The sequence below is a fragment of the Lipophrys pholis genome (genome assembly GCF_963383615.2).
Source record: "Lipophrys pholis genome assembly, chromosome: 20".
Lineage (NCBI taxonomy): Eukaryota > Metazoa > Chordata > Actinopteri > Blenniiformes > Blenniidae > Lipophrys > Lipophrys pholis.
Window position 1 is genome coordinate 13,160,658 of NC_137648.1, and position 18,650 is coordinate 13,179,307.

The 18,650-nt window shown below is 42.2% G+C and overlaps 1 protein-coding gene across 1 annotated transcript; it reads left to right on the forward strand.

Moving 5' to 3' along the window:
• Positions 1 to 2,074: 2,074 nt before the first annotated feature.
• Positions 2,075 to 4,233, forward strand: LOC308125323 (transcription factor Sox-17-alpha-like). Its single transcript, XM_080488977.1, has 2 exons — positions 2,075 to 2,589; positions 2,968 to 4,233. The coding sequence occupies exons 1-2, from the start codon at positions 2,292 to 2,294 to the stop codon at positions 3,870 to 3,872; spliced, it is 1,203 nt and encodes a 400-aa protein (XP_080345103.1). The 5' UTR covers positions 2,075 to 2,291; the 3' UTR covers positions 3,873 to 4,233.
• Positions 4,234 to 18,650: the final 14,417 nt, after the last annotated feature.

An 18,650-nucleotide genomic window follows, 5' to 3' on the forward strand; every position in this document is an offset into this window, starting at 1 on the left:
GGAAGTGCTTGCAGAGGGACGGGAAGTGCTCACCGCTGCAGTAGCCGAGGCTGGAACTGAGATAATGCCATTGTGTAAGCAAGCCAAGTGACCTCTCCCTGAGCGCGGAGTCCAGAGGCTGGCGTCGAGAGCCCTGGCCCCCACCCAGCCCCAGACTCCCCAGGCACGGGGTGGGGGACTCGGTGGAGGGACGGGGGGAGGAATGGCAGGGGTGGGGGGGGTGGGGAGTTGCATGAGGCGTGTCACCATTGCTTGTCCCCCTCACCGCCAACTCCCCTCCTCTGGCTTGACTCTGAACCTCACCTTGTAGAGGAAATGTGGCTACGACTCCAGACTTTATGACTTCTCCCATCAAAAGCCAGGGTTTTTCACTCCCACACAGAGAGAGAGGCGACCAGGGCACGCTCGTATCCACACCCATGTCAACACACGCATTCACTGAGACACACATGCGACCACAGCATGCAATACGCACACACACACGGGGTCCCTCTTTCTCCATTCTCTTAGGGGGGGAAAACCCTATCAGGTCATCAGTGGTAAAATAGACGATGACAGTATTATGGTTCAGATCCTGTCCCATGCACCGCTCCGCCGGCTGGACCCTCCATCCAAAAAAACGCCCTCCAACCAACCCCCAGAGGGTCACTCGGCATGCTCTGGAGTCCCTGCTGGTGTCTGCTCGGGCCACGAAAAGGTTGCATAAGCATCTCTCATATTTCTGTCAGCCGCTTTTGACGTGTCAGAGAGATCGTAGACCGCAGCGAGATGAGAATGGTCCGAGAAAAGACGGAGCTGACAGGTTGGGGTCTGCTGGCCCTGATAAGAAGCCCTGCAGCCTGCGGGTGATGTTTGGATTTCTGGCCACAAACAGGGGCTTCATTCTCTGCTACGTAAACACCCCGAGTCTGGATATTTGAGCAACAGGTTCCTCTAACCTTTTCACTTGTACCATTATCCTGATGTGCTCCATAAAAGAAACACACTCTCACACATTTCTGGCACTTTACATGCATTTTCATAAGAGTTAATAAAGTTTATATTTGACTACTGGATGATGTCATATAACCTTAGGAGTGTGCCTGCAGCTCAGTGAGCCATGTCAAATATTTCACCTCAAGGAGGGACAATTGGGGGGTAAAACTGTTTTTATTTTGAATGAGGATTATTTTTTACAGTTTTAATTGCATGACATTACACAATAAAATGAGATTGAGATTTAATGAGGTAAAAGTCATTTACTTGATAAGGTCCTCACAGCTCCCTTGAAGGCATTGGAGTTGACTTCAACCCAATATTTTAAGTTACTTTTGGCAAAATAATTTTTAGTTCTGCCCTTCACTGAGGAGCTGAGGAAATGAGGCAAACCCACGGATGTCACACGTGACTGAGAGCAAATTTAATCAATCAGCTGTTTATTTGATTCGTTTACATGGCAGACAGAAGTCTCCAAGAGAACCTGCTTTGGCACTTGAGCGCCTGCATGGCACAAAAGCGCACCATAAAGTCGTCACGGCCTCCGCCTTGTTTATTTAAGCTTTTTGTCCCCCCTCAATCCTATCAGATTAAAACCCTTTGTCCAGCACTTCTCACGTCGTGATGCAATCAAAGAATCTCTTCAATCCAGACGAGAAAAGTTGCATGTGGAGGAGTGACCACACTCCACGCGCAAACTTTGATTTTCATGATTTCGCTCCCAATACACATACTGATGATCAAGTGTATTGCAGAGGTGATAGATGAAAGTGGATCAGTCTGTGGGCCTGTGTTAGACGATCTAAAAAACATTAAAAGTTTGGAATTTATACTCTTTTCTTCCAAAATTCGAAAAATTTCTCACAAGAATTTCCTCAAAATGACGAAAAAGAAACATGTGATCTCACAATATTCACTTTGAGTTCAGCACTTATTAAATTACTCGCTGTTTCTTCCCTCAGATGTGCTCACAGCTCCAAACAAGGGTGGGAGGCGGGGTACTGTGAACTTTTTTTTACACCTTTGTAGTAGTGGGCACTCCCTCCAGATGGTGATTGGCTGGCTGCGCGCTTATAGCGCAGCAGCGACCACAGTCTGTGCTGAGTTGTCGCAATCAGTCAGTCCTGGGAGTAGAAAATGGATGCAGCTTATTATTTTTCACATAAGAGCAACACATATTTTATTTGAAACGATTTTTGTTTTTTTGTTCTCTCATTTTTATTTATTTTTTTAATTTCGTAATTCATCCTGAAGCTGAGGTCGGTGGTCGTGCGCTGCGCCCCGGTGGCTCTCCAAACCCTCCCAGCTGGACAGAGATGAGTAGTCCCGATGCGGGTTACGCCAGCGACGATCAGACCCAGGCAAGGTGTGCGATGTCAGTCATGATGCCTGGAATGGGACACTGCCAGTGGGCCGACCCCCTCAGTCCTCTCGGGGACGCCAAAGTGAAGAGCGAGCCGTGCGCGTCCGGCTCCGGCGGCCAGAGCCGCGGGAAGAGCGAGCCGCGCATCCGACGGCCGATGAACGCGTTCATGGTCTGGGCGAAGGATGAGCGCAAGAGGCTGGCGCAGCAGAACCCCGACCTGCACAACGCGGAGCTCAGCAAAATGCTGGGTGAGTACATGAGTACATACATTTATTTTTTTTTATTTATTATTATTATTATTATTATTTTATTTTAACCCTATTTTTAAACGTATGTACTAGATGTATAAACCTGTTATTACGATTACTCTCTGCTATTTCAATATGGAGCAAGTTTTAATCACTCAATATTAACACATCTAAATTGTTATAACCTCCCAGGTATTGTTGTGACAGCAGGTTACATCTTTTTAAAAGTTACCCTGTCTTGAGTTGAGCTGCAGATGTAACCTCCAAAACCTGTCCCTGCCCCCTAAAATGGCAACAGGCTATTTTCGTGTGCATCACAGGGCTGCGATAGGTATCTCCTGACATATCACTGATGTGCACTCTCCTCTTGACCTGCAGGGAAGTCATGGAAAGCCCTTCCTGTCACAGAAAAGCAGCCCTTTGTGGAGGAGGCCGAGCGGCTGAGGGTTCAACACATGCAGGATCACCCAAACTACAAGTACCGGCCGCGGCGGAGGAAGCAGGTGAAGAGGATTAAGAGGCTGGACTCTGGCTTTCTGGTCCACGGCGTGACCGATCACCAGGCCCAGCCGATGGCCGGGGACGGCAGAGTGTGCGTGGACAGTCTTGGCCTCGGCTACCATGAGCACGGCTTCCAGGTTCCTGCGCAGCCGCTCAGTCACTACAGGGATGCTCAGGCCCTCGGGGGCCCTTCGTATGAAGCCTACAGTCTCCCAACGCCCGACACCTCTCCCCTAGACGCTGTAGAGTCAGACTCCATGTTCTTTCCTCCACATTCACAGGAGGACTGCCATATGATGCCCCCATACCCTTACCACTCCCAGGCCTCTGAGTACCAACCACAGGACCCCCTCACCAACCACCACCATAACAACCCCATCCTGCACCGACACCCAGCGTCCGCTCCGGAGCAGCCTCCGCAGCCCGCCGCCCTCCCTCCCTCCTACATGGGATGTCCCAACCCTCTGGCCATGTACTACACCCAGCACTGCAGCCTCCCGAAGCGGCACCCCGGCGGAGCTGGACAGCTCTCCCCTCCTCCCGACTCCCACCCTCACTCGGCGGACAGCGTGGAGCAGATGCACCACTCCGAGCTGCTGGCAGAGGTGGACCGCAGCGAGTTCGAGCAGTATTTGAGTTCCTCTTCGGCGGCGCGCGCGGAGATGACAGGCTTGCAGTACGGGCCACACGAGGGTGGCATGCAAGGACCAGACAGCCTCATATCATCGGTGCTGTCAGACGCCAGCACAGCTGTGTATTACTGTAGCTACAACAACTCCTAACCTCCTGCCCGCCTGCAAGGACACATGGTCTGACCTCAAATCTCTGTGGCTACATTTGAACTCAGTGTTTGCTTCTGTTTGTTTCTTTTCACTACAGACACAGGGTGCTCATGAGATATAGTTTTTTAAATGCAGCTTTAAAGACTTTGTACTGTATATGTGGAGGAACAGTTAATAAAGCCATCAAATATTTTGATATGAACACTGGTTTTAACATGTGTCTTCCTCTCTTACAGGAAGATGAATTGGGTTTTTTTGTGATAATAAATATTGTACAGTCACTCTTTTACAGTTAGTGTATATACTGAAGGTGTTCATTTTTGTTTTTATACTTTTGCACTTTTGAGAAATAAATGTTTGCAAATAGTTGCGTCTCTTGTTGAATGCTCATTATTTATATTCATCTAAATACGCAGACAATTATAAAGCAAGGATTTCATCTCTTCAGTATAGAATGCTTGCTATTTTCTAAATTGGCATTCACAGGTAATATATATTCTTCTTTTCTTTTATTAGAAACAGGTTCACGTTCTAAGAAGTTTTTTTTTTTCCATGTGGCACAACGTTCCTGCTCATTCAGTGTTTGCTCTGTTTTATGCGGTCCAGGCTTGTTTTTCATACTCCCACATGGAGCTGAATGGGCTCCCGGCCACAGCAGTGGCTGCTCACCTGGAAGCTGGGCGGCGAAGGTCAGTGACCCGGCTTCCTGACCCGGACAAAGTGGAGGTAATCTCAGTGTCTGCGTTGTGCATGGCGCCTTGTTTTCGCAGCATGGGAGCACAGTTTATGCTCCGGACATCCTGTCTGTAAATGGCTTAGTGTCTTCTGATTAATGCGAGGCAATTTCAAATCGTTCAGTTACACCTACCGAACAATGGTGACACATAATTTTGTGTATTTGCACAAAGGAACAAGAGGTATTAATGAAAAGCCATCCTCCAGCTGTGCATAAATAACAAAGCAGTGACATCGGGTTTTATTTCCGGGTGTAAGCTGAATGACTCCGATATATTTATCCACTATTGCTCATGTGTTGCTTCCACCGCAATCAAAGTTTGCAGATATAAATCTCTAATAGATCAGAAGAAATATTCAGGCCTTTTCTCATGTATTTATAACTCAGAAAGAGTCCTGTTTTATAAATAGAGGTTTTCCCTATTTTAAAAGGAAGAGGTTCTTTTCGGAGGGGTCAATCACCTTGACCCCACCATCCATTTTTAGCACTTCAGAGGAAACATGTTCCAGAGGTGTATATATTCATGGGCTTTGTTCATGCTGGATGTTTTAAAATGTTCTCTAATATTGAAGTAGACGTTGGACCTCAAGGTAAATACTGGCGGCTCTTCCCACGCTCGTATTTTATGATGTCATCTCTTCTAGATGAACAACAACAAAAATAAGCCTCCAGTTTCCCCACTTCAACACACATTTGGACTTTGTGATCTCAATAAAGTGACGTCTGCTCACCGGGAGGCGTTGCTGCGTGTTCAGACTTCACCTCTCTCCCCCAGGCCGGCTCGTTTGCCCCCGAGCCGCGCAGGAGGAGCCACAATAATTGTTGTGAATGTGTCTTAATTCAGTCTGTGGCTGAGTGGCGGGTTTATCCTCCCTGTTGTTACAGCTAATGGCTGCATAACAACAGGCTCAGGCCGCGATCCCTGAGGCATCATCAGGGTGGGTGGGGATGTCACCTGCACAGACCCCCCAAGTCACCCCGTGATATGATCTCCACACGCTAATTGACGAGGAAGAGCCCAGTGAGTGAAACGTCCAGACATGGGAAAGTGTCAAATAACAAACTGTGGTGGCATCTGAAAATGTTTTTGGTGGATTTGTTTACCGTCAATTGCGTGTTGATTAACTTTCAAAGACAGAACAACATTTTTTTTTAATCAGACATTGTAAATAATATAGATCCGGCCCTTTCTGAGAAAAATATGTAACTGATGTAATGTATGTGAAATCTTACATTTTCAGACAATAAAATACAATTCAGTGCTTCACAAGTGAACGAGAGAAACATGAAAAAGAAATAAACGGGATGATCGATGCACACCTGACACCATTGGATCAAATAAGCTCATAAAAGGGGATTAAAATGGTAAATGACATGAAAGGATAATAACTAAAAATTGTATTAGTTTGTAGGAAAGTAAATTGAATATTATACAGGAAAGTAAGCATATACAGTAGGTTCACAAAAATGTTGATGAAGTTGTTAGACTAAAGTTAGATGATCAGAAATTTGCACCACAGTATAGGTGAGATTTAAGTTTATGTTTAAATATATGTGCTTTATGTACCTATTTTACGTGATTAAAAAAAAAACTTAGATTATAATGTGCATTCAGAACTCTAAATTGCAAATGCTCAAAATACCTGAAGTCCATCTTATTTTAAAAATGGTGGTAAACATGCTTATATTGTCACTTCTGAAATATTTCAAATGTGTCATCAGATAATATATTCTTAGATGTAAATAATCCAAGTTTTTGCAGAAAATAAATTTGTGAACAGTTAATTTTACACACGATAATTCATTTTTTTTTGCTAATACTTTCAAGAAACAAGCATTTTCCTGATGTATTTGCATGTTTTTCCTGATATTTACAGCTCAGATGTTTGTCAGAAGCTGCAGCTTCCATGTGAGAGTAAGAAATGTGGTCAGAGCAAAGGGAGCACAGCTCAAAGCTCAGGAAGTCAGAGCTTTCATGGTGTTCTTGCTGCTCCAGCAGTGTACATCTCTCGTGTGTTTGCACACACATTGTGTGTGTGTGTGTGTGTGTGTGTGTGTGTGTGTGTGTGTGTGTGTGCGTGTGCGTGTGTGTGTGTGTCCTGGGGCTCTGCTGCCAGCAGTCTGCGGAGAGCCACTCAGAGATTACAGCAGCAGCACAGCAACTGCATTAACACAGCAGCACTTAATCATGGCACTGCCCTAATCTCATCTCAGGTAGCTGCCTTACACACACACACACACACACACACACACACATACACACACACACACACACACACACACACACACACACACACACACACACACACACACACACACACACACACACACACACACACACACACACACACACACACACACACACACACACACGCAGAGCCACCTCATTTACCCACAAAGTGCAGCTGCAATTTAATACAACAAGCCCATAAGATCAGCTGTCGGCCGCAAACACAAGTAAAGTTCAGCCGGAGAGTTTAGAGTCAATATATTGTCACACGACAGCGCCGCATGAACGTAACTGAACAAACAGTGAGATAAAAACACAACAAACACTACAGCAAACCCACAAGCTCAATCCAGGTGCAAGTGATTATCCATAATGAATATGTCTCTCCTCTTAAGGCCACTCTGAGGGAGCAAATCAAAAGGCAGGACAAATTGGTTTGTCATTATTGATGCAGCTGGAATTTGGATTGTGCAAAACTGGCCGTCAGTCAACAAAACAGTGCTCGGGCAATTTCTTAACCCGTTGGAACCAAGCTTATGTTTCAGACGTCTCCTTGAAAATCATATGCCTGCAGTGAAAAGGCTGTTTGATGGAATGATTATTTTGTTTACCTGTGATGAGTGATGAAGTTGTATTTAGACATGCTAAAATGACTCAGAGCTGAGAGTTTCCTATTCAAATTCAAGTGTTATTAAATGTTGACATGAGTGGTACATGAAGTTTGTTTTGTTTTATTGCTCTTTGTAACAGATCAAACACTGATAAATCCTTTGGAATTACCAAGAGTTTTGTCCCACAGTGGCTCCAGAATCACGTCCTCCCTCAGCCCGTCCTTCCATATTTCTTTGACAGAGAGCAGAGTACCACAGGAAAACGCAAACTTTACACAGAAAGGTCAAAGAACAGCATCACTGATCACTAGTTGAGATCTTATTGCAATGCAAAGTTTGGATTCTAAGGCTGTGGGAAATATATTTCACAGTATGCTGAGTCAGCTCATGCTACATCCAAAATCCATTTATCACCAACATGATTAGTCGCAGCACTATAGCGCTGTAGTATCAAGGTGCAACTCACACAAGAAAAAACAACACTCATCCTATTGTACTTAAGTAGTATTTTGGGATACTTTTAAGAGCTTGTTTCTAATTGGAGTCATACTTAGCTACGAATCAGATGATACAACAGACCTCACTCATTTTAAATTCAATGATTCCAAGTGAATTTGACAATTTGAGATAATTAATCTGCAGGGAATTCCTACTTCACATCTAGGGGTGATTTCTTAATCTTTTTCTGATAAAAATGTTTTTAATGCGGATAATTTCTAAGGGTGGAATCGACTGCCGTTACATCGAGTTAAACAGAATACCTTTACTCGAGTATCTTTACCAGCAGCACTTCAACTTGCAATGGAGTACAGTTTGAGTAATCTAATAATAGGAGCTTCAGAAGCCTCTCCATCTCTGACATAACTTTACAGAGATTTCCCATCAGCTGCCAAACAGATAGTTTATGGCTGATAAATCTACTATGATGACTAGATGAGTGTTGCACGTAACAGATTATGATGCATTGATGGAATAGAAATTGTTATGAAACACACACACACACACACACACACACACACACACACACACACACACACATACAAACGGATACACTCAAGTTCTTTTCTGTGAATTCTCCAGTCGTTGTCACCTCACTCAGGCTTTTAAATAGGAAATATAGATTCATAAAAGGGACTTTTCAACTATTTCTGAAGTTGTATAATCTGGCAAAAAATCTTATCAATTGTTAAAAACACGCAATAGTAAATCCGTCCAACAAATAGAGGCCGCGAGGGCCCGAACTGATTAAGTCATTGATAGTAGATTGCAAATACAGCATGTGAGACAGCTGCAGGAGAGGGTGTGTCCTCCGCCTGGAGCAGAGCTGGTTGCTCATAATCCCAGGCATATGCTGTCCCTCTCTGGCCTGATCGCTTTTATGGTCTCTGCCTGTCACACCACCGTCCAGTTGTGCTCCCAACTATATATAGTTTCACAGATACAGTCAATCTCCACTCAATGCTGTGACTCAATAGTTTATTTTTCTTCCGATTCCAGCCCGGATTTTTGTTTCTCTCGCTCATTCACACATACGAAGATAAAAATAATGTTTGTCTTGTAAATGAGCTACATTGAACAGGTGTCCACACTTTTCTTTTTCTTTCTTGTGGCGCAATGTCGGCTGCCGTGTCAAAATTCACACAGATTTTTCACAAATGAGTTTTGAAGTATTTTTAAGGTGCAGCATTATCGGAAGGTGTAACAGTTTGGTGTAACACTTCTTCCGTCTTTGCATAAAACGTCACTGTTTTATGGATGTGCTGTGGCGGCATCACACAGGTTTGTCCTTTAATTGCATTTACATCATGAAAACTTTACTTTTGCACATTCTATGCAGTCGCTTTCCCAAATCAAACTCAAGTTTTCATAATCACACATCCAAACATGACAAATATTTAACACATACAGACCTCGAGAGAAAGAGAGAACTGAACATAACACCTAAAATATGACAAACTCACACTATTGTGAAATTCTGACTCACATGTAAAGTGAGTTCTAAAGAAATTGTACGGATGCAACTGAAGTTTGTTTGACAGCGTGTCTATACAATGCTCATTGAAATACAGGATGTACAACATTGTTAGACACCCAGATTGTTCTGCTTTAAGTGATGTTGCAGTTGCAATAAGGTGGGGGTGAAGGGTGGATGAAGGCGATACACGCACCAGTCAAATACAACAGTGACAAATGAGCAACGCCGAAACTGAACGAAAGGAACGAGCAGATAGGATCTGAAGTGTCGCAGCACAAACGATTGCAGTTAAGACAAACAGAAGCTTGGATGGATAGGAGTGATTATAAAATGCTGGGCCGGTGCCAGGGAACATTTTTCAAGCAGGCTGGCACATTTGTTTCACAGTCAGGAATTGACTCAGGGAGCTGAATCAACTCCAGGCCTCTCCTGATCAGCTCAGCACTCTCCGTTCTTTTGTTTGAATCCCCTTGTGGCATTCAGGACAATTTTTAGCTCGCGTCCAGGCGGGCAGTGAGTATAAGATGACTGCATCAGCAGTCAGTTTCCTCTCCACTGTGTTTTTCTTTGGGAGGCTAAAAGGTGTTGGCAGAGTTTGGCCTCACTTCTTAGGTCTCGTGTCCTCTCCGGGTCGCTCTCGGCTGTGGACCTCCCTTCTTAGGAAACGGGCGAGGAAAGTGAGCAACAGTTAGTGTGTTAATGTGAAGAACACGGCTGTGACTCAACACTGTCAGTGACTAACCTCAATTAGAAATCCATTTAAAAAAAAGAAAACTAACTTTTTTTTTTTAAATAAAAGGAAAGTAACAGAAAATTCTCGTGTCAATATCTAAAGAAGTTTATCATTAAATTACAAAAAAAAAATGCAATTAAAATTCAACAATTATAGGAGAAAAGTTTGAAAATGACAGCAGAAAACTATTCAAATACAATAGAACACAAACTGAAAGCAAACAATTCACATTGAGCAGAACAAATACATTTTAAATGTACCCAAATGCTTAAACTGATAAGTGCTTTATTTTTGTGGCTACCTAATGTAAAAAAGAAAAAAAAAAAGAAAAAATCATGATAAGTCAGTAGAAGGTTGTACGGATTTGTAACTGAGACACTATAAAAAAAAACAACCAACAGATTTAAAAATATAATAGTGAAATTGCAGCCGGAGGAAAAAGTACTTAAAAACAGAAAAGTGAATTTCCTGGCTATCACATTTACTAAAATGAACAGTTTTCTTTCCCCTTAGATTTAATAATTATCTGTGGTTATCATTTGATAACAGCCAGTTGTAGCCCAAAAGATCAATGAACTGTGCAATAGATTTTGAAAATAAAAACAGTGACGAATAACCATTAAAACGGCTTCAGTAATCGACTTTAAGTGTCGAAAGTATGAAATAAAAGGGTAAATAGATTGTAAATGAAGAAATGAATGAAAACAAAGCTACTGTAGAACAAAACAATTGACTTTAACCAAACCGAGGAAAAAGAGGAATATCCCAGGCTTTGCAGAGGTATACAAAAAGATAAATGTGGACTATTGTCTGTTGATGTTTTCCTTCTTTCTTTCAGTCCATCTTTGAGTCTTCTGTGGAGCACCTGTCCCCACTTCCTCCCCTGGATGACTCCTGTTTGCTTCATCCATGAAAGATTGTCTGGGAACATCCTCTGTCCGGGAGGAAACCGTGCTCTGTGAAAATCACACCACTCGTCCCATTTTGGGAATCACCGGTAGGACTTCCTAAAAAATAAAAATACATAAAAAATAAAGTCTAAATAAAGCAGGTTGAGGGCCAGAGTGCCGTGACCCGGGTCAACTGCTTCTGTCGTCTCATTGTGTGTGTGTGTGAGGGTGGACGGGTGTCTGTGAGCAGCTGACATGTTGTCCTTGTGTGTATTTTAGTATATTTGCTCTTCAGTTTCAGCATTATTCAGCACATCTGGTCATAGATATAAATCACTGTAAGTAACACTGAGCTGAGGCCGTTTGTACATTAAAGTTTCAGCAGGACCATATTTTTAGATAAATGATAAAAACAAAGTAAACACGGAGCACGACAATGTCTAGACGGCGATATTTTTCAATGACACTATCAGTCAGAACGCTGTCTCTGACACAGGAAGAGTATTTGTGTTCATGTTGTTGGATTATGAACTTCAAACAAATATCAAACATGTTTCCACAGAAAAAAGCAAACAGTCCACTTCCAGCTTCCCCGGGAGCTTTGACTGTGGGTTCCTCCGTCTGCTGGGGGCAGAAACAGCCTGCAACACACACACACACACACACACACACACACACACACACACACACATACAGAAAATACCTGAAATGATGTCAAGTGAAGCAGTGGTGAAACTAATCATGTGTATCACTGCTGTGAAGCAGTGAGTTGTAATGTCAGTTGTGGCCAGCAGGGGTCACCTGTGCACAGGACTACATGAAGCTCACTGTCACGTTGAAGGTTTAAAACCATGAGGGCCACTGAAATAGTCTCACATGGAAAATAAAGCTTTCGTTTTGCTTTATTAACTCAAGTAAAGCCATAAATTTATAAATTCAAGTCAATACATTAATGATGGTTTTATCATTGTTGTGAAATAATGAGAATTCATGTTGGCATCGTTTGCTCAATCAGAAGAGCATTATTATTATTATTATTATTATTATTATAGTGGCTCATGTTAAACAGTTATCGTTCATCTTAATTGGACCAGAGCAACACAAAGAATAATGTAGTAACCTATTAATAGTCACCACCACAAATATTTTTTGTACTTTCAGTGTGAAGGATGAGTACACTCTAAAGAGTGCACTTTTTTTTTGTCTCTTTTTCAAAGCAAGTAAACCAACCTATATAGATAAATAGAGAATTGTGGTTACTTTGCAGCAAAAGTCATCCTGAGGGAGCAATAATATTTAAAAGGGATTTTCTTCATCGAGTCAAACATAATGAAAAGCTTATATTTACAATAGAGTGTTCTGATTGTAATGGCTGGCCATAGACCATTTAAGAGACACCTCACAGTCTGACTCGCATCTATCATGATTAAAAAAATATATACTGTATATCAATTTGTTTTCATGGGGAATAATACCTATATGTTATCCTGCAGTCTCTTTAATACCTTTAAAATAAACATTCAACACACTTTACAACAGAGGTCAGGAACCTTTTTGAAACTGAAAGCATTAAGTGACATGAAGGGCGACTTATTAGAAACCTTAGAACAATTTCAGGATCGAATCATGTTTGGGCTGATCACTATTTTTAGAACAGGACTACTCACAAGGCCCCGGCGGGCTACCAGATGCCTGCAGGCACCACGTTGGCTACCCCTGATTTAGACCTTTTTTTTACACTATAGATACCAACACGAGATTGGTACGCGTGAAAATTTGTGGATGAGTCCTAAAACGAAAGTTAAAAACTTTTAAATGTTCAGAAATCGGTGACTGTTGTGAGAACACTACTGTTGTGATCATTTTTAATCAGTCTTGTATGGTTTTGATTTAAGTTACTGTTCCTGCTCAGCAAGAGTCAAGTTTCTGTTTTGGGTTTTTTAATCCTTTTATGTCCGATGATGATGATTCAAATCTTTCAACACATCAAATATGGACAAAGATGCATTACGAGCTACAGACAGTAGAGAACTATAGGGGGACACTCTCATGAGTCAAACAGATGAATTTCATGGCGACACATTGTCATCTGTGTCTTGATCAGAAATCAAGGCGGTTGTGCTGGGGGCAAATATAAGAGGGTGAATCAAGGTGAGGGCACGTGAGCCTGCTGGGAGTGTCGTATGGATCCAGGTGAGGCGGACGAGGCCCAGTAATCCCTGACAAAGACCTGCTGCGGTCACGCACAGGCTGGTATTTTAAGCTCCAACGCTGCTGTCACTTTCGCCACGTAGTGCCTCGCTGAAATGGAGCGATATGGGAACATCTAAGTCCTCATAAGCAGCAGACGGTTAATATCAAATGGAAAATATGCAGAAACTAAATGTGAAATATGAACATTTGAAGTGATGGTTCCTTTGGTGTGAGCAAGGGTAAATATCTTGACTCGTGACATTTGCCATGAACCCAGTCAATCAGTTTTTACCTACATCTCCTCAATATTTATCTACTATAGATTGTTTTCTGTTATAACAACATGGAAATAAGTTAGCAGAACTCAAGAAAACTTGAGGCAACTTGTTGCTCCAATTTCTATGAGATGCAGGCGGTAGTGTTGGCTGAAGCAATAGAGGAGGACTAATTAGGGTCATAATGTTCTAATTTAAACATGCATTTGTTTACTAGTTTATAAACTACACATTATCAATTTGGTTTACTTTAGCGACCACCCGAGCATTCTGAAGGAACTGAACTACACAGTGAAATTATACTTCAAATTGCAGATGACTTAATACACACCATAGTTCAAGTTAACCCCAAAATATTAGTTAAAGCAAGTCAAAAGAGAAGAAAACAACAAAAGGTAAGTAAATCTTTTTTTTTTAGATTAATTATATATTGCAGTGCTTCATCGATTAACTTAATTTGAGCGTTGCGGTTTACAGTGTTTACGTATTCACTCCCCTGCTGCTTATGAGCTCTCAGATGACATACTGTGCTCGTGATGCAATGTTTGGTGCAGCTCAAAGTTGGAGTCATTTGGGATCTGTCGCCGCATAAATGGCATCACATTCTTTTTTTAGTGCCGCAAACAGTCCGGGGCCATCTGGACGTGCTACTCCGAGAAGGAATCCGCCAACAGTTGATGGAAACGTGGCGCTAAGTCATCTGAATATTGCATAATTTTTTTTATAAATCTGACATCACATCCTGGTTTTGTCCTGTTTCCTTGATTGTAAAAATTAGATGGAGCTCCTCGGTCACAGAAACATGGACAAGCAAACGATTGTTGTGCGGTGTATTGTTCAGATTTTAATCTGTGCTGATAATCATGGAGAGTTTCCCTTTGCAGCTGCTATCTGTCCGTGTGCGGCGCGAAATTCTGCTCCCACAGATCACAAACTATGGTGAATGGTTAAAAACTCCATTTTAGTTGAAAAGTTTGACACGCAGACTAACTATGTGCTTGAGTTGAGTGAACGTCAGAGGAAAACACGAGAAATTAAGCTTCATTTAATTTCACAGTAAATGAGCCCTTTGAACAGGCGCCACAACGGCTCTCCATCAAAACTATTGTTCTTCAAATGTAGACAAAGAAAACACCAACATCTCTCTTGTTACTGTGTGAAGTGTAACAACCAAAGGGTTAGGGTTGGCTGCAATGCCACACAGATTAAATTGATTTATTTACAAGTAGAATGACTGTGAAATTACTAAAACACACAATATTTGAAATTACAAAGATCAATAACTACTCAAAGGATTAATGTTATCAACGTTCAGTTTAATTGGATCAAACTACATTATTTAAACTCTTTCAAGTAAACTCTAAGAAACAAACTTTGTCTCTGTTAAAAGATCAAACTTATTTGCAAGATACATGCAGATAAAACAGCTTGAATATTAATGCCAGCTGTGGGCATACTCAGCAGTGACGTATAATTATAAATAGAAATAAAATAAATTACGTCGTGTGATTTCTGAGTTCTCAAAAACTACAACATAAATATTTGTAATTTGTTCCATACGGCCGTGTGAACAATGTCACTGTAATGCTGTCGTTTCAACGCAACATATGATAACTGTTTTGGGAAAAAAAAAAAAAAGAGTTAAATTTGTCCTCAACATGATGCAAAATCATTACAAGATAAAAATAAAGAAGATTTAGAGCGGCGGATATTTATTCAGAAGTCGTCAGTGGGTTTGCATGCAGAGCTTAAGCTCGACTAAACTTTTTAATGGGACTATTGTCTCTGTCCTGGTGGACATGTAACGGGAATGTGACTGATATATGTTTGAAATGAAATGCTCTTTGTCAGCTCCTCAGTACTGAGACACTTGCAGTTGACGGACAACAACAAAGACCAGTGTAAAATTCAATACCATGAGACGTGTGAGTCCTTTTCCAGCCTGACGACTCTGTACACGTGCAGGACTCGAGCCTCTTTCAATCGCACTATTCAATGTTAGTCCTTTGCTTTCTCTCATATATATACGTGTACTTAAATAGCTTCAATCGGACTAATCATTCTAAAAATCCACATTTTTAGGCGTCATGTAAATATAATGACAGTCAAAGGATTGTTGTGGTTTGTACAACAGAAAAGAGGAAGAACAGAACAACACCGGGTGAACAAACTGAGCTGTTTTAGTTCCACATAAAAAAAAATTAATCGTCGCCATCTTTGATTAATCTTCTGAATCATCGTTGACTGAATCGATCTTACAGGCGTCGCCACTGAAATGGATAAAGGAGGGTTTTGAAGCAGTCCAGAGAGACAAGTCAGACAGTGGATGACTCAGATCCTCCACGTCCGGGAGAAAGTGTAGACCAACACAGTGAGTCTGAGCGTGTTTCCGTACAAGTCCGAATAAAAAAAGGGGGGAGAGAAAGAGGAGGAGGGGGCAGAAATATTGTCTACGTGCACATTCCTGTGTGTATGCCTACTGCTGTGAGTGTGTATGTGTCCACTGTCGGCACACGGAGCAGTGCATGTGCCGCTGGCAGCGTCTGGAAAGTCCATTTGAGCGGCGGTCAGGATGCCAGTGTCTCAGAGAGGGAGGCCGCCTGTCTCGCCCTCTCCGCCGCGGTCAGCCCTGTCGCTCAGTGGCTGACCCTTAATCAGAGGAAGGTTGTCTGATGCGAGCAGAGACGGATAAATCACTCCTCACCCCGGCCCGCTATCTGGGACGAGCGTAGCCAGGTTGTCCCGTCAGCGCACTGGCCCTCGGCCCGGGCCCTCCAAAGCTAACAGCCATGTGGTTTTGAGCCCTTTGGTGAGGAGGTTCCAGCCCGCCGCTGCCCCCCCCCCCCCCCCCCCCCCGGAGAATAATAGTCTGCATTCTGTGCGTATCGGTATTTATATTTCTGTGGAGAGGCTTGCTGCATGATATGCTGCATCCTCCTAATCTGCACACACTGAAAAGACACAGACCTGACGCACACCTCCTGACCCCCCCGTTGTGAGTTTGTGTTTGTAAGTTTCTTATCGGAGGATTAGATAAGAAAGACAATAAATTCCATTTTTCCATGAGTGATTTTTCAATCTATAATTTCTTTTCTCTCTCAGTTTTCACAGTAATAAACATTGTGAACTTCATTCTGTACGTCATGCCTTTTCTTCTGTGCTCCTTCAACAATCCCATTTGGCATTTTGTAAAGACGTGTTTGCTTGGGGAGAAAAAAAGATTTACATTGTTAAAGCCAATAATCTACAGGCTGGCTTCAAACCTGGTTTGTAGCAGACGTTGCAAATTAAGACAATATGCCTTACCTAAACTGACCAGTACACATCAACAAAACAGTTTCCGTTTAAACCTTTTTACCATCAATTAATAGTAACTATTGTCTGCCATATTCCTCCATCAACAACCTTTCTACTCGTAATTTAGCATTACTCTGGATCCTGCTGTAAAAATATATTCCTTTTCGCCTCTGTTAAAATGTAACGTTATGTACCTGCAAACAATACAACATAATTACTTGTATATAGCAGTATCAATGATTGAAATAATAATAGCAATACAATTGTATGATAATTTGTTCACTTAATTAAACTGTAATATTTACTGACTATTGGCTGCTCCTGGGGTCACCACAGCAGGTTGAACTTGCTTCGCAGGCTTTGACTTGTTACTTTCCCTTGGCCGAAAAACTCATGAGTGTTTACTGTGAAAACCCACTTCAAGGTTTTAATTTCTTTGACATTCAAAGCAAATGCCGTGAAAAGAAAAAATGTATTGAAATAATGTGCAAACAACCGTTCCATGCCCCTGATTGTGACGGGCGAGAAATGTGGTCAGTTTGAGTGCAGCCTAATTGAATAATGGTGATATCAGTAGATGAGTAGGAGTGCAGAGTGATTTACTGCACAGTGGAGCGCGCTTATCTCTCCCTCTGTCCCATGCAGGAAACACTGGGATGTCACCAGGCAGATTAAAAGCTTGGCACAGCTGATATGGAGCGCCTAAAATGGACGGGGTGGGGACTTCTGACTGCGGTGCAGTGGGTTTTGGAAGGGAGGGGGACGGGCGGCAGAGTGACCTTATGAGTCCTGTTTTGGCAGGGATTCATTCAAAATGTGGGAATTCCACTGGAAGTGAAGAGGAGGAAAAAGATGTAACAGCATGCGGCTTGAATGAACTTTTGCGCTGGAGGCATACTTTTGTCTCAACCTCTGCCAAGCCACATTTTTCAATCCGAACCCCCCACCCCCCCCAAAGGAAAACTGGAATTCACCATTATTTGTCATATTTAATATTTGAGTGCGAGGTGTGAAGAAGAGTTCATGAGAGATCGTATTTGGAGGATCAGCTGCTCGGACTATTAAAGTTTTAAAAGTGTTTTCACAGTGCAGCTGGATCGCTTTTAATTGAATTCCTGACAGCTGCAATGTGAAGAATTTTGACCCATTATAAGTAGGTGGTGGTATTGGTGTCAACATTTGAAATTGGCCACGGTCAAACTGAACATTTGGCACATTATTCAACTCCAACCCCCCCATTGGAGCTTGCAGTTGATGCTGAACATAAGCGACTATAAAAAAACAAAATACAACTAATAAAAGTACTTAACTATGATTTATATAACTACTGGTTATGACAAAATTGTTTAGTAGATATAGATACACAGGAAATTACCGTATGCGAAGGATTTAATTCTGAGGTTAGGGTTTAACCCTATCCATGCTGGCCACATCTGCCTTGAAGAAGTTGATAAAGAAACTCTCTCTCTATATATATATATACATATATATATATATATATATATATATGTATATATGCAGAGTCGATAAGCGAGGTGTTTGATGGTAGCACAGGGAGGCAGATCTGGAGGAGCAGCTGCATGGAGAACGCTGGGACAAATATAGAAAGGGGGACAAGGGCCAAAACATATCACACATTTTTTCCCATTAACAGCATAGGTTTGAATCTAACTTGGCGCCAATTAGTTGCAGTATAGGCACAAGGGTTTTAAAAATAGCATGCGGCAAGGGGTGGCAATACACCCGGAACGCGTAGACAAATATCTTCGCCATAGCGGCATGTGATTTCACATGTAATCATGCGAAGGAAAAATAACAGCATTTGTATCAGCAGCTGG